Genomic DNA, 27,722 nt, shown 5'->3' on the forward strand with positions numbered 1-27,722 from the left:
TATCTCTGTTTATACAGAAGCTATTTGTAGCACTTTCTTTCCTCCCTAAAGCCAAACAGAAGCCCAATATAGCCAATATAGACACAAGAAATTCAGTGAGTTATCTTGGTCCAGTGCCAGGCCCCGTCCATCTTTCCATTTAAACCAGGGGTGGGCAGAAGATCTACTGGTAGATTTCTGGTTGACTTACAGTAGGTCAGCAAGTGTTTCTGACTTCCACTTATGAAATCACAGCAACCATGAAAAGTATGTGGGTGTGGGTGCATAAATAAAATCAGGAGTGGAGATTTTTTGTGTGAAAAGGCTTAGAGCTCAGTTCTGGAAATGAAACAAAAGATCCTGGGTTGAGCATATGCTCAGAGGTACACTTTACCTTTCCTTAATTCTAAGGATATGGATCTCAGCAATCTACAGTAATAAACAAGAACACAAAGTAGATCCCACAAGCCTGCCCACCTCTGACCTAAACTACCTCATAGGGTTGTTGCGAGGATAAAATGTGTGTTTCTTACAGACCTCCTGGGTGGGATACCGGTGAACTAAAAGCATTACGTTAGGAATCGGAGAACTTTGTGCCCTGAACCTTGAAAAGGGCGGCGGCTGGTGATGCCGCTAATTCACACGTTCGGGAGGGAGGGAGGAATAGAAGCGGTCTGAGCCCTGGCATCGCTGGCACTAAAAATTGCTTTCAGAGCTAAGGATGGGTTCGAATTAAGCCGGGCTGAACCGGGGCAGAGGCCGCCCTTTGCCGATTCGTTGGTCCAGTAAAGAGCAGAGCGGGCTCGTTTCCGCCCCACTCTTCTCCCCGTCACGAAACTGCCCGGTTGGCTCAGCCGCTGCCAACAGGCGCTGACACATCTCGGTCTCTTTCTGTCTCTGAACCACGTTGCAAACTCAACGGGACCTGTGTGCAACTCCTCCCTGCCTGCCTCAGCTCCTCCTCCTGTAGCCTGGCAAGGGAAGAAGAGGGAGAGTAGAGAAAGGGAAGAGGAGGAGGCGGAGGCGGAGGCGGCTAAAGCGCCTCAACGGCCCAGAGCCTGGGTTAGGACGGGGGTGGCTGGGAAAGAAAAGTGGCAACAGGAGTTGGAAGCCCGAGCGAGGACGAGCAGCGGCGGCGTCATGGCCCTCCAGAGAAGAGCGTGAGTGACTCCCCAGCACCAAGCGCCACGAGAACTTCCCGTCCCGAAGGCAAGCAACTCTGAGGAGCAGCGGGCGGCGCCTGAGTGAGTAAGGCGGCAAGCTCGTGCGCGCTTACCCGAGAGTAAGTCCCAGTGAACTCGGCGGGGCTTACTCTTTCCGAGCAAACGTGCGTAGGGGCGGGCTGCAAAGCGCTTGCGTTGCTGGCGCGTCCTCTTCCGCGGAAAGTCCCGGGCCGCCCGCGCGCGCATACAAACGGGCGCGTTTGTTCCATCCCCCCCCCGGGGGCGAATTGCAAAGGCTGCGTGCGTGTTACTTGGAGTGGCCCCAGCGTCTCCCCTCGACTTTGCCTGGGGGTGTGTGAGAATGGAGGAGGAGGAAGAGGGGGAATTCTTGAGGAAACTGGAAAGGAGGAGGGGGAGGAGATAATCCCCTCCTTTCCAAGTTTAAGGCAGGCGGGGTAGTGGGTAAAAGACAGGACGTGCGGTTTGTAAAGATTTCCCCTAGCTGGAGAAAAGTCTGGAGTTCGCGCGCTTCCTTCCTCCCTCCTCAGTGAGCAACCTGCAGCTTTTTCTGAAGCTCGTCCTTATTTCCTCTGAGTTGGTGGACTTTTCCTGTTTACGCCAGTCACGGTGTAAACGTCCTCTTTGACGTCTCGTGTAAACGCCCGACTACCAGACCCAAACAAGACTCACTGACTGATAGCTATGTCTGGCCTAAAGGTTTAATACTAAACTAGGAACTCGTTTCCTTTGGTTGTGCCACTGTCGTCAGGGGTATGAGTAGTTTTGGTGAAACTAAAACAGCCCTCTTTCTTTTTCTTCTAGTGTTTTGACCGAGGTAACGTCTGGCATATCTGAAGAAATGTTTCTGGTCGCCTTCCATTTCACATATTGAAAGCGCAAAGAACTTGGATCTTAATCGTTTTTGGGAGTACATTCTGCACGTAAAAGCTTTCTGGTATAAAACGAGGTATATGCAAGTGGTTTTAAAAACAACTTCTGGGATATAAAATCCCCCCCCCCGGTTTTTCTCATTTTTTTTTAAAAAAGGTATTTTTGAATAACTGTTGGTGGCAGAGGGAAAATCTTGAGTTTTACAAAGCAGATTGACTTGATTATTTAAAATCCCATTGCCTTCATTTTTCCTTGGATAGTGTGTGTGTGGGCGTGCACAATTTTTTTTTTAAAAAAATGGATAAATATGACAATCTGGGTCTGGAGGCAAGCAAATTCATAGAAGATCTTAATATGTATGAAGCCTCCAAAGATGGGCTTTTCCGAGTAGACAGAGCAGTTGAAAACAACCCAGAATTTGAAGAAACTAGAAGAGTTTTTGCTACAAAAATGGCCAAAATTCATCTTCAGAAACAGCGAGAACAAGAGGAGCTAATGAAAGCATCTCCAGGAGCTCCAAATGGTGGGGTTGGTTTTGGTACTCAGCATCAGCTTCCAAACCATCCTGTAGCCAGAGCCACTACAGGGTCAAATAAACTGCATTCTGGAGAAAATACAGCAAAGCCCCCTTTGGCTACATCACCAACAGCATGTGCAGGCCATCAGCTTGCCTTTCCAAACCAGCCCCAGGGTAATACGGATGGAGAGCGAGCAAAGTTATATGAAGATGGCAAGAGAGCTAGCGGTGACTATGGATACAGTGAGAGTCCAGAAGCTTCTGGAGGACATGGTTATCCCAGAGCAGGTCAGGTGAACCCGTGTAGTTCCAAGTCCTCTTTTTCTTCCCCTTCTCGTGAAGAGCCCAATGATAGTGACAATCGGACAGGTATTCAAGGCTGGGGAAGAGATGCTGGTAAGTTTTCAAGCCTGAAACCCACCATGGGCTCCCATTTATGGTCAAGCGTCAATCACGATGAGTCATTGCAGAGAAGTCCTACAAAACCTCAAGCAGATCTCCATCCATACCAGCAACTGCGAAACTCTTGCAGGTCTTCAGAAAGTGGGTATGGAAGTCAGGAAAGTGGAGGAGAAGGTCCTGGGCTTAGTCAAAGCTATGACCAAAACCCAACTTACCAGAGATCATCCTCTTTCTCTCACGCCTGTGCCCCATTGCCCTCTTCTGTTGGGTTTAATGATGAGTTGCCTGTGGGGTATTTGCAGCAGAGATCTTCATCCTTCTCTGCTCCATCACCACACTCTCCTCAGGCTCTTTTGAATCAGTCTGATAATATTAATCCAAACTGTGGCGTTGAGATGTGGGCTTCTAGTGCTCCAAATAAAAACATCATTGACAAGCAGTCGAGACATAGTGATAGCACTCAGTCTTCAGTTTCTGGTTCACTTCCTACTCCATTACCTCCAAGTGTAGACTACCAGCAAGCTAACACTCATGCAAAACCTACTGGCCATTTTGTAGTTCATGGTCAAAATCACAGGATTAATTGTGCTGGATCTGGCATGAGCCCTGAACAGAATTCCTTAAGTGGGACATCTCATGGACCAATGATTTCCCATGTTCCAAAATCTCCTTTTAAAGATGGCATCACCTCTCTGCAGCATGACTCTGGTCACCAAGAAACCTCCACTTCTGCAAAAATAAAACTACCCTGCCAGACACTCCTTCCACAGCAAGAACAAGGGCCATCCACTGCTGAATTAAAATTAGAAGCTCTTACCCAGCGTCTGGAACAGGAGATGGATGCTTGTCCAAAGGCTGACTATTTTGGTAGGTATATGCGTTATTTACACTTACAGTGATGCATTGCTTTTTAAATAATGTGTTCCATTATAAATACAGTATTTGCACCTGTAGCCATATTTTCTTATTTTCTTTTCTCCAGTGACACTAATCATGGGAACAACTAATACTTTAAAAATTATAGTTTCTGAAAGCTACAATTTTAATATAATAACTTCAGTAGAAAATGATAAGCTGTGGGGGAAAATGAATGAAAGGCATGTTTTTAGACGCAAGTTGATATACCAATTTTAATGTCTCAAAGGCTTCAGTCCAGCACACAGTTTATGCTGTGTGCTGGATTATAACCAATTTATTTTGTTCCTGTGATTTGAAATCATTTTTTCAATTACAAAATATAGTAAAGCTGACTAGTTATGCCCAAATGTAGATGCAGATTTGGTGACAAAATGACACAGGACAGAGCCGCACCAAGTTGCTTTAAGTTCCATACAAGTGAATGGGAGAAGTATAGAAGCGATAATTGGTAATATTTAATAGGACATTGGTATGCTTGTTATGTACATGTGGTCCTAGAATCTTGTAGATTCCCATCTACTTTCTTGCAAAGTGTGGTATTAATAAGAAGAGGTTACTTACTAGTATAAATAGATCTGCTCTTGATTGTAGTGAAGGCAAATATGATTTTGGCAGTTATTATATGTGCGTACCCCCTTTTTATATTTTATATTTTAGGTCTGTAGTAACAGCAATGGGATAAACTAGTTGTTCTTCCTTCCCACTTGATTCTTTAGTATATTTAAAACACTTCTAAGAGTGTCCAAATAAAGGAAGGATGTCTGACTTCCATTTTCATTTGTTTCTGGCCTTACAGGAGCGTTCTAGGCATTATTTACAGGAGCATTCTAGGCATTAATGACTTACAGGCACCAAGATCTAGTTAATACTACTAAGGTATGATTTCATCTTATAAGAAACACAGAAAATGGCAGTCCCATGCAGACTTTCCCCATCCATTCAAAGTGAAATGACATCAGGACACAAGGCATTTGTACTGCACATTATGGTGGGATGATAGAGGATTTAACACAGGACTGCCGTTTCCAGCAGCAGCGCTGTTTTCCTAAAATACACAGTTCTGCATTATAAATGTCAAGAAGCTTAAACAAAATTCTCTTAACGTAAATTGTGTTTCTGGATCAGACCAAGGTTCATTCCCTCCAGTATTCTAAATGGCAAGCTAAATAACACTTGAAGCTAAGAGTGGAGCATGGGGGTAATGCCCACACCCCTGTTGACTCCAGCATTGTATTCTCAGAGGTATCCAACATCTCTGAAAACAATGTTGTTAGCCCCATATTGCAGATGCAGAGAGACTGAGGCTGATATGGAGATGGCTTGTTGAAGGCCAAACTGAGTTTGTGATGGTGCTTGAGATTTAAACTCTGTGTTTTCTCCTGTGTATAGGTCATGTTCATAACCATGTGTTTCACCAGCTCTCATTTTATGATGGACATATTCTTTAGTATAAAATCAACATTCTTATCTCAGCAAGCTGCTAATTTGTGATCAGAAGGTTTGTGGGTGGCAGATATGTAATTGTTGTCTGAGTAAGGTTGGAACTAAAATCTACTGGATTAATGAAGGGGATGTGGCTGGTTTCAATATTTTAAATTCTTCCACAGATTTATTTAGCTTAATCTGCAAATCTAAATTCCTCAGTAATGTTTTTATTTATCTAGGTATTTATATCCCACTTTTCAAGGCCCAGGCCTTCACAAAACAACTCACAATATAACTAGGCTAAATGGAACTTTAAAACAGTAAAATGTACAGTTCCATGTAAGGGATGCTGCCATAGAAAAGACTCAACTACAACTTGGAAGGTAATGGCACATACAACAGGAGGCACCAGCTGACCTTAGAGGGTAGGCTCTTACAGTGTGCTGTCATCCACATGAGTAATGTTCATGTGTATAGGAGGAACATGTTATTCAGGCCTTTAACTAAGAGTCACTGCATGCCATGGGGAAGCTGGCAAACAAGACAACGGGCTAAAGCTTAGAATTGAGAACATACAGTTTTATTGCAAAACAACAAAAGCCAGTCGATATGTAAGGTTATTGCCAAGTTGAAAGGCTGATTACACAAGCAGCATTCAGCTTTGACCAGCAATTCTTTGATTGCCACTCTAAGGAGAGAGAGGGGAAAGGAGGAAGTTGGAATGGGCAGAGGAGAGCAATAGGCACCAGACAGATCTGCAAATCCTACTTGGGTTACAGAGGAAGAGGTCTGAATATAAATGGTGTTATTAACAGCATCACTGTCTTACTGAGAGAGATAGGGTGGGAATGGGGTAAAGCAAAGGAAGAGAAATTCAAATATTGGCCCTATTTACGTGATCACGTGGGTGGGTAGGAGACCTACAGTGCGAGGAGGGTAAGAAAACCATTATGTGCGCAACCCCTTACACAACTGGCAACCACATGGCGTGTCGTAGTTGACTAACCTATCCCCACTCCGTAAATAAATTCCCATCTTCCTGGCGTCGCCACTTATCCCAGTGGCTGCTGTGGTGGCTGCTCCATCTGTCACTATGCGATGGTGACCATAGAGTCTAGTTGCGCTGCCTAGAATGTTGCTGGAAATTCTGGACACTCTGTGGCTGTTTCTATGGTTGCCATGTTTTTTCCATGGTGTGGCCAGATGGCACTGCACCCCACAGACATGGTAAACCACCCCATGGCACATTACCTCTACTGCAAAGGCTGTGTAATGGTAACTAAGTGAACATGGGCGGGGATTTCTCCCCACACATGACACTAATCCACTGCATTGCTCTTAAACATAACCCACTGTGGGTTAGCATTATGTCTGAACGTAGCCATTGCCTTTCTTAGAGTGGAGGAGAAAAGTTCTTATCCAGAAGAGTGTTGTGGATAATGAGATTGTCCTTCTAGGACAGTGGTTCCCAATTGGTGGTCCGCGTACCCCAGGGAGTCTGCGTAATCCACCCAGGGGGTCCGTAGCACCATTCACATATTCATTTCTGGAGTCCACTGATGACAAATTCCTACCAGAAATAAAATATAACATCACTGAGCACCTGTGTGATTTAGCAACTAGCTTCAGAGATTACTTCCCTGCACCTAATCCTGAAAACTCATGTATAAGGAATCCTTTTGAATGTGGTGATGTACAACTAACAACTCTGTCTGCGGAAGAGCAAGATGCACTTGTTGATGTGACTTGTGATGGTTCATTGAAATCATTTTTCAAAGAATATAGACTGGACCAATTCTGGGTGAAGGTTTTTCCTGATTATAAGAAGTTTGGTGAAAAAACTTTGAAACATCTAGTTCCCTTTTTCCCCACATATCTTTGGAACAAACGTTTTTGGCATTTTGTTATATGAAGAACAAGCATAGAAATCAGCTCGATGTTGATCCAGATTTGAGATTAAAAGTAGGAAATATTGAAAGAGATGTGGATTGTTCGGGACAAAAAGAGGCATGATTTCTCCCATCATATTTAGGTTTAGTAGCTGCTAGAAAAGTCATAATTTGTTCAGTTGTAAACTAGACGTTAGTAAAATTAAATTCGTCTTTATATTCCTAACTAAATCATTATCATTTTTGCGTGGTAATATCACAAATATCTCAATTTTTATGGTCTGTTTTTTTAGTATACCTAAAATCCTTTGCTTATTAGGGGCTACCCCTTATTTTCTACAAAAAATTGCTTCACACAGGTAACTACCATAGAGATAACAATTTTTTTCAAAAGTAGGGGGTCCATGGTTTGGCATTTGAAAAACAAGGGGTCCGCAGTACTTCGTTAATTGGGAACCACTGTTCTAGGATACTGGGCTGGCATCTATGGTGAGGGCCTGAAGCAAGCAGAATCCCTCTCAAGACCCTTTACTAGCCTTTTGTCTGGTGAAGGCTTGAAGGTATTGCCAAGCTGTGCATTCCCTGTGGATCTCTAGCCTAAAACAAATGTAAAATGATAAAAATGGAGAAGGGAGGGGAGCCCTTGTTTGAGACAAAAAGGAGAATAGAGCTAACTAGGGAAGGGCTAACGCAACCTTGTTTGAATATATTTTGCTGCCTGAGACAAAGAGTAAGATGGTGGCCCTTACTCCCATTCTGCGTATAGAGGCAAACTTATTGGCAACTGAGGTTTTACTTCAACGCTGGTGGTGGAACAATGTCCTATTCCACACCTGAAGGCAGCAGGCTAGTTTAGGGAGTGCAGGACAGGCTATATGGCACACACAGCTTTGACCCTCAACTGAGGAGAATGGTCAGGGCTCAGGAGAAACGGTCTGAGAGCTGCCACTACTTTGCCCCAGCATCTGCCTCCTGAGGCTGTTGCCTTACTCTGCTGAATAGTGGGGCCGGTCCTGGCCTAGATTATCCTTGAAGTTGGCCTGCACTGATTTCTAGTTGTAGGTTTATCTTACAGGGTCAGTCACCCAAGAGAGAATTTTTTCCAAGATCAAAGAGGAGAAGGGTACCCTTATTGTTGGTGGGACTTTCTTTTCCTATGCTATGGGTGATAAGTATAAGGCATGGGTGGTATGTGAAATGTGAGTTCTGTGTACACGCTTTTGATTGAGGTCTCTAACTTCAATGGGTTCTAATGTGTATCAGTAGTAGTACTGCTTAATTTCCACTTGATTGGCCAATTCACCATACACCCTGGATGGACAGGAGAAGCTGAGACTGAAACTGCACTTGGGATTTTGCTTTTCTGAGGGGCAAGGCTACACACAGTGGGCCTGTTCACACATAATGGCAAATTATGGGTTAATTAAGCCAACATGAGTTAACTGCTGGCCTCTAAACAACCCTGCACTCCAGGTTTGCATGTCATGCTTCCAACCTATGAACAGGCTGATTTTACAGAAAGCAAAAGTGAGAATTACGCAGGAGGCACTTGCTTGCTCTCAGCTAATCCTGAGTTAATTAACCTATGATTTGCTGTTACGTGCAAACTGAGTGACTGTGTAAATCTGTGCAGGGGAAATAAATGTGTATCAGTATAGACAGTGTGTCTAAACTTGCAGAGTGAGTTCTAACTTTTGCCTTTTGCTAAATAGTCAGCATTGCAAGAAGTACACTTTGATCTTCTTGTAAGTGCATAATAAAACACAATAGTAATTTTGGTAACTGAAGGTCTAGACAGTGGGTGTGCAGGATTATTTTAATTAATGTCCCTGTGGGAAAGAAAGCTGAAACTACTTTCGTCTCAGTGGAATCCAGTGACAGACCCCTCCACCTCACTGCCTCAGCAACAAGCCTGGGAAGGTTGTAGGGGCAGTAAAGTCAGTTCAAGAAGCCAAAAAAAGAGTTGGCTGAAATATTAGGGAAAGAATGCAGTTGACTCCAGGCCTCTTTCAACATATATGTTTGCTGTATAGGACTGCTTTCAGTAGGGAAACATCCCTTTTGAATTTAAATCCTATTGGTGGTGGTGTGTATATACACACATAGGTACGTGCGCGCTCACACACACACATCCCCCCAGGAAAGACAATGTTCAGGAGCTCTAAGGAATGCATAGATACTTTCTATAATAAAAAAAATCCACATAGGTTTCAATTCCAATAGAATATTTTCTATGTGTATTCTTCTAGTTCAGTAACTCTGAAAGCAATTATGTAAAGAAAATGGTACACAGAAACCGCTTGGTGTTGAATGGTAATTGCATGAAATGCCTTGGAAAAGTTGATGGTGTTGGAAATAGCTCTCTGCCTAATTTGTTTTTTTAATATCTTGACAATTATGTAAGCATTTATGGTAGAGTTGACTTTGAATAAGATTCAGCACTCTGGCTCATATTGCAAATCTTCAATCATTGTAGCAGTCTTCAAAGCATTTCAGCAACTAGACCTACTCTGGTGGAAACAGCAATTGAGGCTGCAATTGTATACCCACTTACCTGGGAATAAACCCCATTGAAAATGGGACAGTTCTGTGTAGGCAGGTTTAGGATTGTGCTAGTAATCTTGTGGGCTCTGGTATTTAAATTTTTTAAAAGGGGTTAGTAATGGAACTATCACAAAGCAACTTGACTTTAAATGTCCTTTGCTACCACCGTGAATGTATACACAACAGCTGCATTTTGGTCAGTGATCATCAGGAAATGGAAACTTGAGTGGTTTGAGAGACATAGCAAAAATGATTTTAGGTTTTATAGAGTGTTAGTTGCAAAGGCAACACATTTTAAAATAGTAATTTTCTATCTTGCCGTCATATCTTCATTATTTATATACTGTTTGCTTTAGAAATAAAGGTATAAAAGAAAGGGGAGTGAATGCTTTTTTCAAACCAACATTTTGTCCCCACTACCATGTGGAAAAAAAAGAATTTAAAATGAGTCATATGTATTATCTAAAGAATAACTGATATACAAAGAATTTCTTCAGAAGTTTAGCATACTGCTTAAGTTCTCTGCCAACTCAGCCATAACATACACATTTATGACTTCTTAAACCCTATATGGTAGGGCAAAAGGGTGGAAATTCCAAACAAAGTCAAGATTTTTGCCGAAGGGATTAGAAAGCACCACAATGGGATAAGTTATATCCACTTGTGTGTATGTAATGATTTGGTCTCCTTTCTTTTATGTAGGACTTACTTTACTGAAAGTGCTGCAAGAAAGATTATAGGGAGGATTTGTAAGACTGAATTTATACAATTGGCTTAGCCCTTGGACTCTTACTTCAGGAAAGTACACTTGCATTTCTTCTAAACTGATTTTTAAAAATTATCATTTGTCAAAACAGCTATAGTGGCATCTTTTGTAAGCAGGTGGGACTGTTCTATGCATTGTGCTGCATATCAGCTGTTTCTTACAAGAAGATGTTAGATGTGGAGATACATGCCAGTATAAATTATACTTTGCCTTTCGGATGGCAGGTAGGTGAGTTCTCAGTTTCATTGATCCAACCTTTATATATTCTGTGGGTGCCTTTTTCTGTGCTACGCTGGAGCTTAAGGGTGCAATCCTATGGACTTGCGCCCTGGCTGCTTGGAGACCTCTTAACCCAGAAGCTTCTAAGGTTTCTATGCCTGATCAGGCTGAAGCCAGCAGAGCAGGAGGAGCATGGAGGCAACCTTTGCCTTCTCATCCTCCAATCTCCTATATTTTCATCAGACAGACTTTTAGTTTGTCTAGTGAGGTTGCTTTAGAGGGGAGGCTGGAGGAGGCTCTGGATAAATATATGGAATACTTACTCTTTTTAAAGAAATCAAACCTAAACTAATTTTACTGCCTTAAACATAAGATACAACATTTATAACTTAGCATACAATTTATTTGGTATATTTCTGTAACTTACAAAGCAGTTATAAGTCTTAACACTGCTTACATAAAAGAATCCTATGCATATTTACTCTGAAGTAAGTGCCACTCTGTTTAATAAGCATGTACAGGATTGCAGCCTCAAAAGCTGCAATTGTGGGGCAGGGGGAGAAAGATGCAAACTGCTCACTGCCACCTAAGTACATATATCCTAGTAATTGCCACCTGAGAAGTGGGAAAAATAAAAGTTGAATACATAAAGACAAATCTTGTAGAAAACAAAAGAAAGTGTATTATTTTTACAGAAGCAAGCACATGTAGTCACAATATTAATGACTACTGGTATATTTGGATATCAAGTTAAATTTTATAATGACACTGAAATTATTGAACTATAGTATACATATGAATTGTCTTTCTCTAATGCTGTAGATTTGGGGTGGGAAAACGTTTTCAGCCTATGGGTTGGATTCTATTTAAGAAAAGTTCTTGGGCGCCACATTCCTTTTTTAAAAAAACAGAACTTTCCCCCCTCAATGGAAAAAATGGAAGTTTTGGTGAATGATGAAAAAAACACCCTCCTATGAAATATTTCACATAGGAATGAATGAAATGCTTTTAAAGGGAAGGTTTTACTCAAAGGCGTAGTATGAAGATTTCTGTGTAAGAGAATCTACAGCAGAGTTGGGAGCCTCTGGCCTACAGCCTCATAAGGCCTGCAGGGGTTCCCCTACTGGTCTGGCAGCTTCTTCTCCTGGCTCCATCCGCTCTGCTACTAAAGGAAAATTTCCTGTCTCCAATCAGCAGTTTGATTTAAAGTGTATTGCCATTAGCCACCTTGAGTGCCTATTTATGAATCGGAAAGGCTTGAAACCCTGTAGAATTACTTTGTAAAGGGCAGGGAAATTATTTTTTTTCAAGCTGTTCCATAACAGTGGAGATTTTAAGCCTTCCCATTCCGGCTTGGGTGCTGCCCATGTCTCACATGGTGTGCTGTGATGTCATTGTGGTGCATGAGGATGGAACTTTTGAAAAAAAAAGGAGACGAAAGTAGGCAAAGTTGTTTCATAATTTTTTATACTAGCTGTGCCTATTTTTAGGTAAACCCACCCCATTGCACAGTATGTTATTGCATCAATGGGGGAGGCAGAGCATAAGACCGGAAGTGAGTAGAATGTGAATTTTAAGGGGAGGGGAGTGAACTGCTAGTTCAGTGAGTACAGTTGTTTTTATGTGTCATTCAAAAGAACAGAATATTTTATGTTTGTCAAAGCAGTGCATCAATGAAACTTTAAAACTGAGTTGCAGTATGATCCTGATACATATTTACTGAAAAGTAAGTCCCATAGAATTCAGGAGTGCTTAATCCCAAGAAAGTGTGCGTAGGATTGCAGGCTTAGTGTAGCATTGTGGTTATAAACTGTAGGAAGCCCTGAGTTCAAATTTCACAGCCTTTGGTAAACAGAAAATATGTATTAAGTGATTTGCAACTTTAAGAAAACTGCCTTATCAATGCTGAATATTAGTATTAAAATCTACCATGTTGCATTTAGCTCCCCACCTCAGAAGCTTGCATGGTTCTACTGTGATTTATACATGAGCTATACAAATAGAGATTGAGCTTCCTAGCTACTCTAGCTGCCTACCTGTTCCTTGCTTTCACTCTTCTTATGCTGTTTGCCTTGGACTGGAAGGTTTCCACATCTAAAGCAAGAGGCAGCAATTGCTCCTCAGTGCAGTACCCTGCGAGGGAAACCAAGGTTCTGGGTCTGAGCAATATGCCAGTGGTTTTCACTCCATATGTATGCTGTCCTGACCATGACAGAGGAAAAGTGGGGACAGGTATCAACACAGTTAATCTAATACAGACTTCCCCAACCTGGCATTCTCCAGGTATGTTGGACTCCAATTTCCATCACCATTGTGAACTGCCCAGAGAGATTCAGCTATTGAGCAGTATAGAAATGTAATAAATAAATAATAATTCACCCCACTCCAGCCAGCAAGGCCAATGGTCAGGAATTATGGGTGTTGCAGTGAAACACATTTGGAAGGTGCCAGGTTGGAGAAGGCGGGCTTAAAATGCCAGTATAGAGCTATATGGGCTGCATATTGTCCCTCCTCTTTGTCTTAAGTGCAGATTGGTATATGAAGGCAGAGTGAGGCAGCCAAACATACGGTACAGTTTGTGCTCTGATTTTGGGTTATCCAGTCACCAGAAGGCAAATGCTGTTATCAACTAGCAAATTGCAATGTTGCATGTTTTACATTATTTCACTGGGGAACCTGTTTTGTTAGTAAAGTCTTGATAAATAGGTTGTTATGAAGCTAAGACACATCTGAGCAGTTATATTTAAAGCTTCTTATTTACTCAGAATGAGTCATTTTCATTTAATTTATTAAAAAGCTGGTGGTTTGTACTTTTGCAAGTCTGCATACTTGAGAAATCCAGGAAGCTGAAATAAACAGTGGGTTTCTGTGGGTTTTTTCTTGTAGCCTTGTGGGTGGGACTAGCATTTTGAATGATTTCAGAGGATCAGATTTCATTACTGACAGCTCCAAAGGTTCTGACTTGTGGGCTTCACGAAGCAGGGCTTTTCCGGTGGCAATATTTCTTGTGATTTATGGTGAAGAAACCATGTCTGATAACAGCCAAGGCATGACTTACAAGGCGTGTTTTCAGTCCAGCTGTGCTCCAAAGCTTCCCTTGTTTAGAACCAATATGCAAGTAGGGCATTTACTTTTCACATGATGCTGAAGAGAACAGAGGCATCTTTGTGTGGGGACAAGTTGCCTTAGAACTTAGAAACCAAAGTGAACATTTTCACTTGCTTCTCTTTTCCTCTTGAATCATTGTTGCCATTTTACCAGGGCTCTGAAGAGTCTAAATATATTAACTCACCACCTTTCCCCAAGCTCCATACATGTAAATAAGTACTGCTGGTTGCACAGAATGCTACTGCTGATACTTTGAACGTTGGACTTCCAGCTGTAGTTGTTAATGATGCTGCATCAGAAAAGTTGTTAACATTGACAAAGTCAAGAAGTTTGACAAAAGTTCCTCACCAAAGACCCCTGAGAAAACTTAGCAGTCATGGACAGGGCCTGCCTTAGCGATAGGCGGTTGTCTTGAGCACCAAGCTGAATGTGAGGGGTGAAGCTGAGCTGAGTGTGTGTGTGTGCCAAGCTGAGCTAAATGGGGGGGCTGAGCTGGGGGCTATGAGCTAGGGTGGCAAAAAGCAAAGGTCTGTAACCTTCCTTTCCGTTCTACAGGCTCTTTGGATATTAACTATAAAATGATCTTCCTTCAATTAGCTTTAAAGTTTGCTTCTTTTTCAGTGCCCATTTTGATGTCATTTGTGCTTGTAAAACTAGTGGAACACAGCTTTACTTTGAGGCAGTGTTACCAACCCTCTAGCACTTCAATACTGTAAACACCTAAGCACTATATAAATAATAATAATAATAATAATTTATTTATTTATTTATTTATTTATTACATTTTTATACCGCCCAATAGCCGAAGCTCTCTGGGCGGTTCACAAAAATTAAAATCATCATAAAACAAGTTAAAAATACAAATACAAAATACAATATAAAAAGCACAACCAGGATAAAACCATGCAGCAAAATTGATATAAGGTTAAAATACAGAGTTAAAACAGTATAATTTAAATTTAAGTTAAAATTAAGTGTTAAAATACTGAGTGAATAAAAAGGTCTTCAGCTGGCGACGAAAGGAGTACAGTGTAGGCGCCAGGCGGACCTCTCTGGGGAGCTCATTCCACAACCGGGGTGCCACAGCGGAGAAAGCCCTCCTCCTAGTAGCCACCTGCCTCACTTCCTTTGGCAGGGGCTCACGGAGAAGGGCCCCTGTAGATGATCTTAAGGTCCGGGTAGGTACATATGGGAGGAGGCGTTCCTTCAAATAACCTGGCCCCAAACCGTTTAGGGCTTTAAATGTCAATACCAGCACTTTGAATCGGGCCCGGACCTGGACTGGCAGCCAATGAAGTTGTAAAAGGACTGGCGTAATGTGATCTCGCCAGCCAGTCCCTGTTAGTAAACGGGCTGCCCTGTTTTGTACCAGCTGAAGCTTCCGGACCGTTTTCAAAGGCAGCCCCACGTATAACGCATTGCAGTAATCCAAACGAGAGGTTATCAGAGCATGGATAACTGTAGCTAGGCTATCACTGTCCAGATAAGGGCGCAGTTGGTATATCAGCCTAAGCTGATAAAAGGTGCTCTTTGCCACTGAGTTCACCTGTGCCTCAAGTGACAGTTCTGGATCGAAGAGCACCCCCAAACTACGGACCCGATCCTTTAGGGAGAGTGCAACCCCGTCCAGGACAGGGCAAACATCACCTCGCCGGACAAATGAACCACCCGCTAACAGTACCTCCGTCTTGTCTGGATTGAGTCTCAGTTTGTTAGCCCTCATCCAGTCCATTACCGTGCCCAGGCACTGGTTCAGAACAGTCACTGCCTCACCTGGGTTTGATGAAAAGGAAAGGTAGAGCTGGGTGTCATCCGCATATTGATGACACCTCAGTCCACATCTCCGGATAACCTCCCCCAGCGGCTTCATGTATATGTTAAACAGCATAGGGGATAAAATAGAGCCCTGCGGAACCCCATGGCTTAGGAGCCACGGCACAGAGCAATAATCCCCCAGCACCACCTTCTGGAATCGGCCATCCAAGTAGGAGCGGAACCACTGCAACGCAGTACCTCCAACTCCCAGTTCAGACAACCTATCCAGAAGGATACCATGGTCGATGGTATCGAAGGCCGCTGAGAGGTCCAGGAGAACCAACAGGGTCGCACTCCCCCTGTCTCTCTCCCGACAGAGGTCATCCCACAGGGCGACCAAGGCAGTTTCTGTTCCAAAACCAGGCCTGAAACCCGATTGAAATGGATCTAGATAATCCGTTTCATTCAAGAGTGCCTGGAGTTGTCCTGCAACCACCCGCTCAAGCACCTTGCCCAGGAAAGGGATATTAGCCACCGGCCTGTAGTTGTTTACATCTTCCGGGTCCAGATTAGGCTTCTTCAGGAGTGGTCTAATTACCGCCTCTTTTAAAGAGGCCGGCACCACTCCCTCTCTCAAGGAGGCATTTACAACCTCCTGGACCCAGCCGGCGATCCCCTCCTTATTTGATGTAATGAGCCACGAGGGGCAAGGGTCAAGCACACAGGTGGTCGACCGGACTTGGCCAAGCACCTTGTCCACATCCTCGGGCCTCAATAACTGAAACTCATCCAATAAAACTGAGCCGGACGGCGCTCTGAACGCCTCTACTAGTGGTGCTGCATTAAGTGTGGTGTCCAATTCATGACGAATCTGAGCGACTTTATCTTCAAAGTGCCGTGCAAACTCGTCACAGCGTGCTACCGAGGGTTCAACTATCTCACGCCCTGGCCCAGAGTGTAACAGGCCACGAACCACTCGGAAAAGCTCCGCCGGACGACACCGAGAAGACGCAATGCTGGTGGAAAAGAACTGCCTCTTTGCCACCCTCACCGCCACAGAGTAGGCTCGATAGTGAGCTCTAGCCCGTGTTCGATCAGACCCAGCACGAGTTTTCCTCCACCTGCGTTCTAGCCGTCTCCCCTCTTGCTTCATCGCCCTCAGCTCAGATGTATACCAAGGAGCTGACCGGGCTCTGCTCAGAGGGAGAGGACGCTTGGGCGCGATCGTGTCAACCGCCCGAGTCATCTCTGCATTCCACAGAGCGACCTGGGCTTCGACAGGAGCACCGGCCATATCAGCAGGAAAATCCCCCAGAGCCCTCTGGAATCCATCGGAGTCCATTAGCCTCCGGGGGCGGACCATTTTAATAGGCCCCCCACCCTTGCAGAGGGGAAAGGCCGCCGAGAGTCTAAACCTCAGTAGGAAGTGATCCGACCATGACAAGGGGGTAGATGTTAGTTCCCCCACTTCCAGATCACCATCCTCCTGTCCAGTCGAGAAAACCAGATCAAGTGTGTGTCCCTTTGCATGTGTTGGGCCGATGACATGTTGAGACAGCCCCATGGTTGTCATGGCAGCCATGAAGTCCTGAGCCGCTCCGGATACAGCAGCCTCGGCATGGAAGTTGAGATCCCCCAGAACCACCATCCTGGGGGTCCTCAACACCAGGTCCGAGACAACCTCCGTCAGCTCAGGCAGGGAGACTGTTGGGCAGCGGGGTGGACGGTACACCAGCAGAATCCCTAATCTGTCTCGAGTACCCAACACACAGTACAAACACTCCAGACCAGCACTCGACTGAACAGGAAGCCTAGAGAGGGAGATTGTATTCCTATAGACCACGGCAACCCCCCCTCCCCGGCCCTCGAGTCTGTGCTGGTGCTGCACCGAGTACCCAGGAGGGCAGAGCTGGGTGAGAGCAACCCCACCCAGTTCACCCACCCAGGTCTCAGTGATGCATACCAGGTCAGCCCCCTCATCCACAATCAAATCATGGATGAGGGAGATTTTATTCTGGACTGACCTGGCGTTCAGCAGCAGCACCACCAGACCCGAGAGCAAGCTGATATGGCCACCAGGAACTATCCGGTTGGGGTAGGAACCAGAAGAGGGAATAGCTGTAAGGAATCTATCCCCTCTTCTCCTCATCTGGCCTGTTCCTCCCCTAGCACCATACCTCCCCCTACCCGTGACCACAGTTATGTGGGCATCCCCGTATCCCCCAGAGCTCCCCAGGCACATATTAAAAAGTAATTAAAATGTATTTTACAATTTGCTGCTGGTTGGTTGGTTGGAGATCTTGCAGGTACAGTAGTATGGTCTCTCCTATGTGCACCGCAAAGTGCGGCGCCAAGTGCGCACTCGGCGCCGCACTCTGCGCGTCGCCGAGGCGCAGCCTCTGGCAGGCTGCAGATGTACCTGTTAGGGAGAGGTGGAGCACTCAGTCAGCTGACGCCCAGCAGGTGAGGGGAGAGACTGCAGAGGGAAGCCCCAGCAGTCCCTGTTCTTCTTTCCCCCCCACCAGCCAAACACATAATAATAATAATAATAATAATAATATAAAGCTGTTAGCTATAAGAGGTCAGCGGGTTACCTTTTTTATTTGTATTTTGTCTGTATTATTTTTAAATATAAAAATAATGGATATTCTAAAATAATGAATGCTTACCAAAAGATAGAAATTGTTATAAAACAAAAATATATAAATAAAGCCTGTGAGAGTTCTGCCATGTTACATAGTGTACTGCCACTGCTCAGAATGTGACTTTTAAAATGTTGGCTTGTGCAAACTGTAGCAAAGTGGCTGTGCAATGTCATTCTCAATGGACATCACACCTGGCCAGACCTCATAAATCCTCCTGGTAGACATGTAAAACTGACGGGGGGGGGGGGGCACCAAAGATATTCCTTGCCCAGGACACTATTTATCCTAGGGCCAGCCCTGAACATGGAATAAGAGGAGATGTCCTCTTATGGATCAGTAACTGGCTAAAGAACAGAAAACAGAGAATAGGAATAAATGGTCAATTCTCTCAATGGAGGGATATAAACAGTGGGGTCCCACAGGGATCTATATTGGGACCAGTGCTTTTCAACTTGTTTATAAATGATCCGGAATTAGGAGTGAGCAGTGAGGTGACCAAGTTTGCTGATTGATACCAGATTGTTTAGGGTGGTTAAAACAAAAAGAGATTGTGAAGAGCTCCAAAAGAATCTCTCCAAACTGGGAGAATGGACATCCAAATGGCAAATGCAGTTCAATGTAAGCAAGTGTAAAGTGATGCACGTTGGGGCAAAAAATCCCAACTTCACTTGTACACTGAGCTAGTGGTTACTGACCAAGAATGAGATCTTGGAGTTGTGTTGGACAGCTTGATGAAAATGTCAACCCAGTGTGCAGCTGCTGTGAAAAGGGCAAATTCCGCATTAGGCATATTGTGCATAAATGTTCTGCTCACCACACTAAAAAAAGAATATAGTAGAATTTTTAAAAATGCATTTTTTTTTCAATTGGGAAAATGCACATTTTAAAATCCACATTTTTCCCAATCAAAAATACACGTTTTTCCCAAAGGGAGAAAAAAGACAGTCTTGTTCAGGAATGAAAATGAGACAAAACAACCTTAGAGGAAGAATTCAGAGAATCCCAACAAGCTTGAATATTGCATATTCTTTCATTCTTACTCTTCCCTCCTCCCTCCAGTCCTCCATACTAGTCTTCAAGTACTTTGGAAGACTGGAGAATTACACTTGATCATAATATCCTGGTTTGCACATATTACGGACCCTGTTTTGCACATAATGCTAGGTTTGTTGCTTTACCCAGGATTTGTATGGCAGGCGATTGAACAAACTGTGGTTTGTTTTCTCACTCTCTGGGTTATTTGTTTCTTTTTTTCTTTGCATGTCCCTTCCTCTCTGTCTCAGATGCCTTCGCAGCATGATAGTACTGGCATTTAGAGCAGCTGTGATTTCTGACCACTCTCACTTGCGACATTTGTAGCCTGGCAATACAACCCATGAAAACCCACAGTTATGGGTTCTCATGTAATGACAACCCATGGTTTAAACAATTCAGAGTTCACAAGGCAACAACAAACCATGGGTTGGCTTTCTGGGTTGTTCATAATTAACAAATGGCCACATTCATACACCACGACAACCCAGAATTTGACAAGTCATTGTTAGCATTGTGTGTGATCCAGGCCTGTATATAATGTACTTGCAAATATGGACATGCAACATATGGGTGCCCTCTTAAAATAGCAAGGCTCAAAAATTAAGTGTATTTGCACTTTTCAACCTTGTGCTTAAAGATGTTTAAACTGTGGGCGGGTTTTGATTAAAATTACGGTTGCAGTGTCCTGGGGAGGGCAGGGGCAAATCATTGCAGTTTTTTGGCAGTTATGGCGCTCCATAACACTACTTCCAGCCCTACTTCTTCCAGTTGGGGTGTTGCTCTGAGCAAGGCTTATATTTCAAGTCGCCCCACAACAGAATTGTGCTGAACTTTTTAAAAATTAATTCTGCAATTATTAGTTCAGCCGTGGTCAGCACAAATTGAGCATTTGTGTTGCTGAGACCCTCTGTCAGCAGTGGCTAGTTTATTTTTATTGTAGATACATTGGAAAGTGCACTTTCTTAATGAGAACAAGGTTCAATCTGTGAATAATGAGAAGTGCATGCAAGAAGACCATTGTGAGTTCTCTATCAATGACATTAATGGAGAAAAACGTTCACATCAAACATAAAGTCCTTAAAAAGATTAGTATGTTTGATGCCATGTGAAAAAGTTGTACTTGGTGATACTTTAAATTTGCCTTCTGAGGTCACTGGCTAAGCTGTAATTCACTTAAGTTGTTTTTCGAAATGGTTGCCCTTCAAAGACTAATGGATTTAGGTTGTAGTTTTTTAAAACAACAACAACTCTGAATTACAAACAATGATTGTGTTTTCTATATATGGTGCTTGTTTTTTGTTCTGTGCATAGCCTTACATATTGGTAGTTTTTTTAAAAAAAAAATTAAAGAAATTGAGAGCCCATTGTAGAATCATTCAAATTTATTTTGTGAGAGGGCAAAGACACCTGCACAGCTAATCTGTCAAAAATATTTTTGATACAGTAGTTACAATTAAGTCATTGCATTTTGTTAAAGAGGACAGGAATGAAAATAGTGGGGATTGGGGTAGATCAAGGTTAATTGGCAGCTATAGGCTTGGAATAGATTTTGAGCATGAGCAGCACTTGGCTTGATAGATAAAAGACTCAATGCTTCTGAAAGTGGCTTGAATTCACTACGCAGTGCAGCTTTTATGTAGGATACATCAGTGCTTGTCTTGCTGGTGGACATGTTTAAATTGTCTCGCCTAATTTTGGCTCCTGAGATTTTAAGTTATTTTGACATTTGACTGAGGCGCTGTCTTTTGTGCTGTGTGAATGGAAACCGCTTGGTTAAATAAAATAGATCTGTTGCTGAATGAATGCTGCATGCCAACATTCTTTTGGCGCTCCGTCACTTTCACAGAGATGCACTGATTATGTGAGGCAGCAAGAAAGGTATGTTCCATCTCACATGCCTGATGTATGAGGCAGCACTACAACAGTTAAGGCATCATCTATGCTGAAGATGCCTCTGTTAGGATGGGTCACAGCTGGAGAATTGGCCAGATAGACAGGCAGGCAGGCACTAGATTAGAATGGACAGCTTGTCTACCATTGCGGACCATGTTGGAAAAATATATCTTGAGCAGAAGTATAGATTTGTTTCTAGTCATTCCCTATAATTAACATGATTTGTGGTACCACTTGGATAAACAGTGAATTCAAGATGCAGCAGACATGTTCCTTGTTACTTGTGAAGCAGAAGCCACATTTTGGGAGTTGTTTACATCAAATGTGAGGAATCTCACATCAGCCCTTAAAAATCTTTAAATTGCTTTTGGACATGGGGAAGATATAAATTTGACTTCCTTGTTTGTGGATGGTATGGATAATCTTATTTTAAAATGTGTGGAAGATTCTGTTGAGCCCACACACCTTACAAATGTGCTTTGAAAAGCCATAGCTTGTTTGCTCCTGATATATAATATTGTCTTACGTGTGCACATGGAGCCAAGATACCTTGGGCACAAGGATTATTGTGTTTACCTCTAGGTAAAAATGTATAATTTAGCTGTGAAACATAGAGGTAATTTAGTCTACATAATCCAGCATGTACTAGGGGTAACTGTAATGTATCTTATCTCTCTACTGCGCTGGGGAGAATGAATGATTTACACTGTGATTATAAGGACTGTATTCCATCTTAGAAGGAAGTGTTCCCCCTCCTGTTAAAGCCCTGGAGCATACGTTAATCTGGGAAAGACTTTGAGGATAGAAGGAGATGCAGGTGAAATCCTGGAAGGATAGTGCCACTGGTGAATCAAAGGAGTAACTCTTAGTGCCAAGGTTCATCAATACGTAGTCTAGTTCCTGAGTGGGAGGAGCAGCCACCCAAGACATGGCCAAGCCATGAAGGCACGCAAGCAGCTCATCTGAGGGAGCCTGAGCCCTCAAGAGATAGCATAAATTCTTTGCTTGGTACTTTCTGTTGGCTGAAGGGAAATGCACTTGCAACACCTTCTTCTCACTCATCCCTTCTATATGTCCTTCAGCCATGCCTCCTGCAGGACTGCCTTTCCTCCCTTGCCTCTCGGGGCAAGATTTCTTGAAAATAGAAGATCAGATCCTGGACCCAAGGGCAGGGAAAGGGTCCTGGAGAAGTTTGGTTTGTCCTGTTATGGCAGGTAGGAACAGTACTGATCATCTGCTGCAGCCACAGTTGGTCCTTCTGTCTCGTCCTCCCTTTCCTTGATGATTTATTTACTTATTTCATTTCTGTACAACTCAGTAGCCGAAACTCTCTGGGTAGTTCACAATATGGGCAATACAAGGGGCTGTATCCTCACAAGGGCCCAATAAAACAAATGATATGTCTATAGGAAGGGAGACATTCTAGTATACTTAAAAAGAAAAGACCAACGATAAATATAACAGACACATTGTGAAGATTGGACCTTTGCTGCTGTTCATTATCTGTTATACTTTGCTTCTAAAAATCAGGTTTGGTTACAGGTGGCAGATACTTATTTTTGTTCTCTAGGGCTTTAAAAGTATTTCGATGAGGGAGATTGAAAAGCAGAAGCAGATGGCACATTCTGTCTTTTTTCTTTATTTTGTTACTATCTTGGCCAGACTATATATAGTATATTTTATACTGCCCAATAACCAACACTCTTGGCAGTTAAAAAAAATACACACAAGACTTGCTTTATTATCTTTTTGTCTTCAAATTCATTCTTCCATGTGTACTTAAGTGGATCTTGCAAACTCGAGAACAGTTTTCATCTTGATAACCCTTGCTTAGAAGTAAGATCAGGCGAAATTTGCAGGAAAATATCCAATTGTACAGACACTTGGGGTTGGATCCATATTTATGCTGGATCAACTGTGCTTGTAGACATGGACTTCTCTGACCCATTCTTTCCATGGCAGCCCTTCCAGCCCACTGAAAGTGCTACATACAGAGTCCAGAGATCCTGCTGAATAGAGTGAGCTGGTGTGTGTGTGTGTGTGTGTTTTGGAGGATGGGGAAATCTTCAAGAATCAGGCAGAGGGACCTGACATGAGCAGAGCCCTTCCTTTTATGGAAGGCAGATTCTGTATTCAACCCTATGTATTTTTATATTTCAAATGGTCTGTCACCTAGTGTTCTTGTCAAGGACAAGTTGGACCAATAGAATAGCTTTCTAATTTCATCTTCTTTCTTAGGCTGTGGTTTTTAAATTCATTGTGGCTTGGCACTGCTTGCATAACAATTTTCTGACAGATTTTTGGCTCAGATGTCTTGGCAATAAATGTTCTTCAACCATACTCAGGATCTGTGTCATGTTAAGAAAATTGATATCTGTTTTTCAGCTGTACTACAGTACAGGTTGTACCATATATGCTTTCAAATCATGTCTCAAACTGTATAGCCTTTCATTCTGTAGAGTTTAACAGTGCAGTACTATGCATGTTTACTGGGAAGTAAGTAAGTTTAACTCTGTTCAGTGGGACTTACTTCCTAGTCAATGTGATTTAAGATTGCAGCATTACTAATGTAAAAATATTGGACCATGGAAATTTACTTCCACTACTCAAACTGGTCATTTGTTGTTACTTTATTATTACACAAAATACAAAATTCACCAATGACAAATTGTTATCCATTTGTATGTGTATATAAGCATTGTCACAGGGCCAAAATATTGATTTCCCATGTCTTTCAGTCACAGGCATTTTCCCTGGGTTTAGTTCTTTGAAGTTGTCAATACTACCTCAGGACTTCTGTCTGAAACCCCCTTTACTCTAGTTCTGTATAACACCAGTTTTGTGATTTCATAATCATGACAAATAATAGGCATTTCTCCAGCACGGGTAGTTCTAGTCAGATTCTAGCCTGCTGTGTATGGAATATAATTCATTATCAAAGTAACTTTGGTTTTAGAATAAACTGGGGAGGGAGAATATTCATCGTTGGACTCAGCCATATGCAGCCAGTGGAATTGCATCAGATGGTATGTGGATTCATTTTGTAACTGTGGAGCTTGAGATGAAATCAGAAGTTGTTGTTATTGATAAAGCTCCTAAGATACTTGATGTTGTAAACACTACAAAATAAATGAGTCCTGCCTACACTAGGTTCACACAACATGATAACACAGCATTGGCAGCCAGCCATGGTGGGTTGTTGTGTCTGAACCCAGTGTATTCTTTGCAGTGTAACTTAATTTTCATGAACGAGCTACCATAAGAACCCATGGCTGGTTGTAGGGTGCTTCATACCCATCGTTGGTTGTTGTGTTGTTTAAAACAGAGAGTGATTTAATGGTGGGTTGCTGGGATCAGCTACGGAGCCACACAGCAAGAGTGGCAAAAACCTTGTGCCGCTCTTCGTGATGTTATTAGGGCCGCTTCCAGCCTCCTTCACCAGTAACTGCCCCTCCACTGATGCCCAAACAGCATTTGAGAAAGACTGTCACTCGTTCGACATCTTTAAAACAGCAACAACAGTGCCACAAAAAAGCGCAGATGAGATTGTAATTTTTGTTCTTTCGCAAGAGGGTACTTATGGCTGTCCAATATGTGTGGAGTTGCACAGTCAATTTCCTTGTATGTTTCAGCTGTCAAAGGAAGCCTTGAAATGGAGTATGTGACATACAAGGGAACTGACAAGAAAAGGCTGCATATAGGCTAGTTTGCACACAATTGTGAAGGACCAGGGGAGAAATAACAGTCAGAGAAAGGAGGGACCTAATAACGCAATTCAGAATAACTGAAAATAAGGGGGGGGAGGCAGACGGAGTAAGTGCACTGAAAGGAGGGGGTGATATCTCCCCCTTGGCAATCTGATCCTCACGCTTTTAAGTGTTGAACTGACACTTCTCAGTGTCCTCCACCTTTTCAACACTTCCCCGACTCTCCAGCTATTCCAGAAAGGGGAGATATTAACTCCCCCCCCTTTTTCACTGCTCCTTTTTGGAGCAGTTACTGCTACGGTTACTGTGCTTCAGTGGGAGTGCACAAATCTCCCTGACAGGTCCTGAGGAGGAGGCTGAATGAGAAGGAGTGAACAAGGCCTGGGGGGCAGGTGTAAGTACTGCTGGTGCCAGTACCCTGTTTGATCCATCCCATTCAGCTGCCCTCTAAGCTTCTTTTTTTTTTTTAACTGTTGGGAATATTTGCACAAATTTAAAAGCTGAGAAGTAGACAGAGGGAAAAATTGTTCAAACTTAAGGGCTGGGAAGTATATGGGAGGGGGTGGCTTTGCACACCTGCAGTAATTGTGAAAGAACCAGTACAAGAGGCAGGGAGCCAATAATTCCCCTTTCTGGACTTGCTGGATGGGAAATGTTGAATGGGAAGAGGACAACTGGGTCCCTTCTTTCTCTTACTGTTATTTCTCCCGCAGTACTTCACAACTGTGCGCAAATTAGCCTATATGCAGCCTCATCTTGTCAGTGTCCTTCTATGGTAACTACTCCACTTGGGGCCTGATAGCTGCAAAATACAAGGATATTGACCAGGCAAGCCTACACATATTGGACAGGTGAAGGTTTGATATTGTGCACTTACAAAAGAACAAGGATTTAAAAATAAATAAATTAACACATTTGGATACTCCCGAAACACTGAAAAAATATTTTAAAAGAAAAGTGGTGATTGAAAACAGGTAGTGATCCAAGCAGGAAGAGGGCCAGGGAGAGGAGACAAGACAGGTTCTGGCCAAAGATGCCAGGACACGTGCCGGAGCCAGATGGAGGACTGAAGGGGAAGGACAAGCCACGGCAAGCCAATAGTCTATCATGTGTTCTTTGCTTTTTCAGCAAACAGCTAACCCATTGTGGCTTATTCACAGGGTGGCCTAGCGTGATCTGCGAACCCACAGTGTAATCAAAGATGAGACATATTACAGGTAAAAGGGAAGAAGGAGCAATTGGAGGACAGGCCAGAATGAAAACTTCTCCAAGGATACATTTGAATGATAAGTGAATCAGATGTTGGCTGAGAGGGTATACAAGTGGTAGTGATCTGCAATACACAAAGGAATTCCAGGGGAGAGTAGAATGGGTTAGTTTGCTAACCATAGAGTGAATGCTCTGAGAAGAAATATACAGAGCAGGGGTGGGAGCCTCTGGCCTGGAGGTCAAATCTGGCCCTGGTGTCCCAATCTGGCCCTCCAGGATTCCCCAGATGGCCACGCCTCCTCCCTCCAGCCACCAATCATTTGGTGTTTTCTTGGATTTTGTGCAATCCCCCCCCCCCCATTTTGAAAGGTTGAAATGCCTTGCCTCAGGCTTAATTCTTGGCAGTAAGAATTGTGTTACAGTATGTTAGTTTCTTTTGTATTTTGGCCTTGTCCTGTTTGCCTTTGGCCCCGCCCACCACAGGGATCAGTCTCTGAGAGCTTCTCTAAAATTTAATATAGCCCTTGGGCTGAAAGTGATTCCCCGCCTCTAATATAGAGAAAGGAGAAAGATCTACAAGAGTGGAACAAGATTAAAGTGGAGTTAATGAGAGAGAAGAAGCCACTGAAAAGAGCTGAATAATATGATTTGAACCAGGAGTGGGAAATGCCAGAGAGGCAACAGAATGTAAAACAGAGTAGATAGCTTTACAGAAGACTGGGTGGAGAGCCTTAAGCGTGGATGCAAGAAATAGAAAAAAAATCTAAATGTTAGACTCCACAGAAAGAAAATAGCAAGTTCTGGAAACATTGATCATCTGAAAATGGCAGGACTTGGCAAAAAAAGGAAAGAGAAAGGTGCTCCAAGATTCTTGAGGGATTTATTACTTCTGAAAGCCAATTTGAATACATTTCTATTCTGGACCTAATCCCAACATTTAATCTTTTAGTTCTAAGAAAATATCAAAATGATCTTGTCTTCCATTCTTCTCCATGAAGTATTAGACATACTTGTTTTCCCTACCTCTCTTGCACACGTTTATTTTTTATTGCATCCTGTATAAGGGCCAAAACAGACATTACGTTAAGTTGGTATCTTGCAGTTATGCCCTTTAAAAAAAAAAACTAGGTGAATGGGCCTCTTGTACCTACTATAAAGTAAAAAAAATTAAAAGATGTAGCTACTAGATATGGATTTAAAGTAATGTCTGTTTGGACCCTAAGAAAAGAGCTTGATACTATAAGCTGGCATTTGAATAATCCATATCTAGAACATTGGATGGTTTGGATATATAATTGCTCCTAAAAATCAGGACCATCCAAATTCTCTTTGTTGTCATAACCACAGAACATCTGTTCTTTCAGATGGAAACTGTTGCTGAAAAAAAAAAGAATCTAGCGTGGGTTGATGAGTCATATTGAAATTTCATTTTAAGAAATTGGGAAAGGGAAGGACTATGTATTTGGTACTCCTCCCAGTGGCTGATTTATTGAGACATCTCTAATGCTGGAGAGAAATTATGACTTCAATTGATTCTAGAGGAAGCTTATTGCCACTCCCTGGATTATAATTACAAGTTTCGTTCTCACAAGTGACTTGTGAAAAAGAGATGGGTAAGCAGAAGTGTTCCTGGGTTCTCTGCATACCCACATCTCTG

General features: G+C 42.9%; 1 protein-coding gene across 1 annotated transcript in view; it reads left to right on the forward strand.

Moving 5' to 3' along the window:
* Positions 1-1,050: 1,050 nt before the first annotated feature.
* LIMD1 (LIM domain containing 1) overlaps positions 1,051-27,722 on the forward strand; it is a 55,800-nt gene continuing 29,128 nt past the window's right edge. The window contains exons 1-2 of the mRNA XM_063124164.1: positions 1,051-1,223; positions 1,965-3,819. Of these exons, the coding sequence (XP_062980234.1) occupies positions 2,331-3,819 (1,489 nt within the window). The 5' untranslated portion in view covers positions 1,051-1,223; positions 1,965-2,330. The remainder of the gene's footprint in view (positions 1,224-1,964; positions 3,820-27,722) is intronic.

The sequence above is a fragment of the Elgaria multicarinata genome, chromosome 1, assembly GCF_023053635.1.
Source record: "Elgaria multicarinata webbii isolate HBS135686 ecotype San Diego chromosome 1, rElgMul1.1.pri, whole genome shotgun sequence".
Taxonomy (NCBI): domain Eukaryota; kingdom Metazoa; phylum Chordata; class Lepidosauria; order Squamata; family Anguidae; genus Elgaria; species Elgaria multicarinata.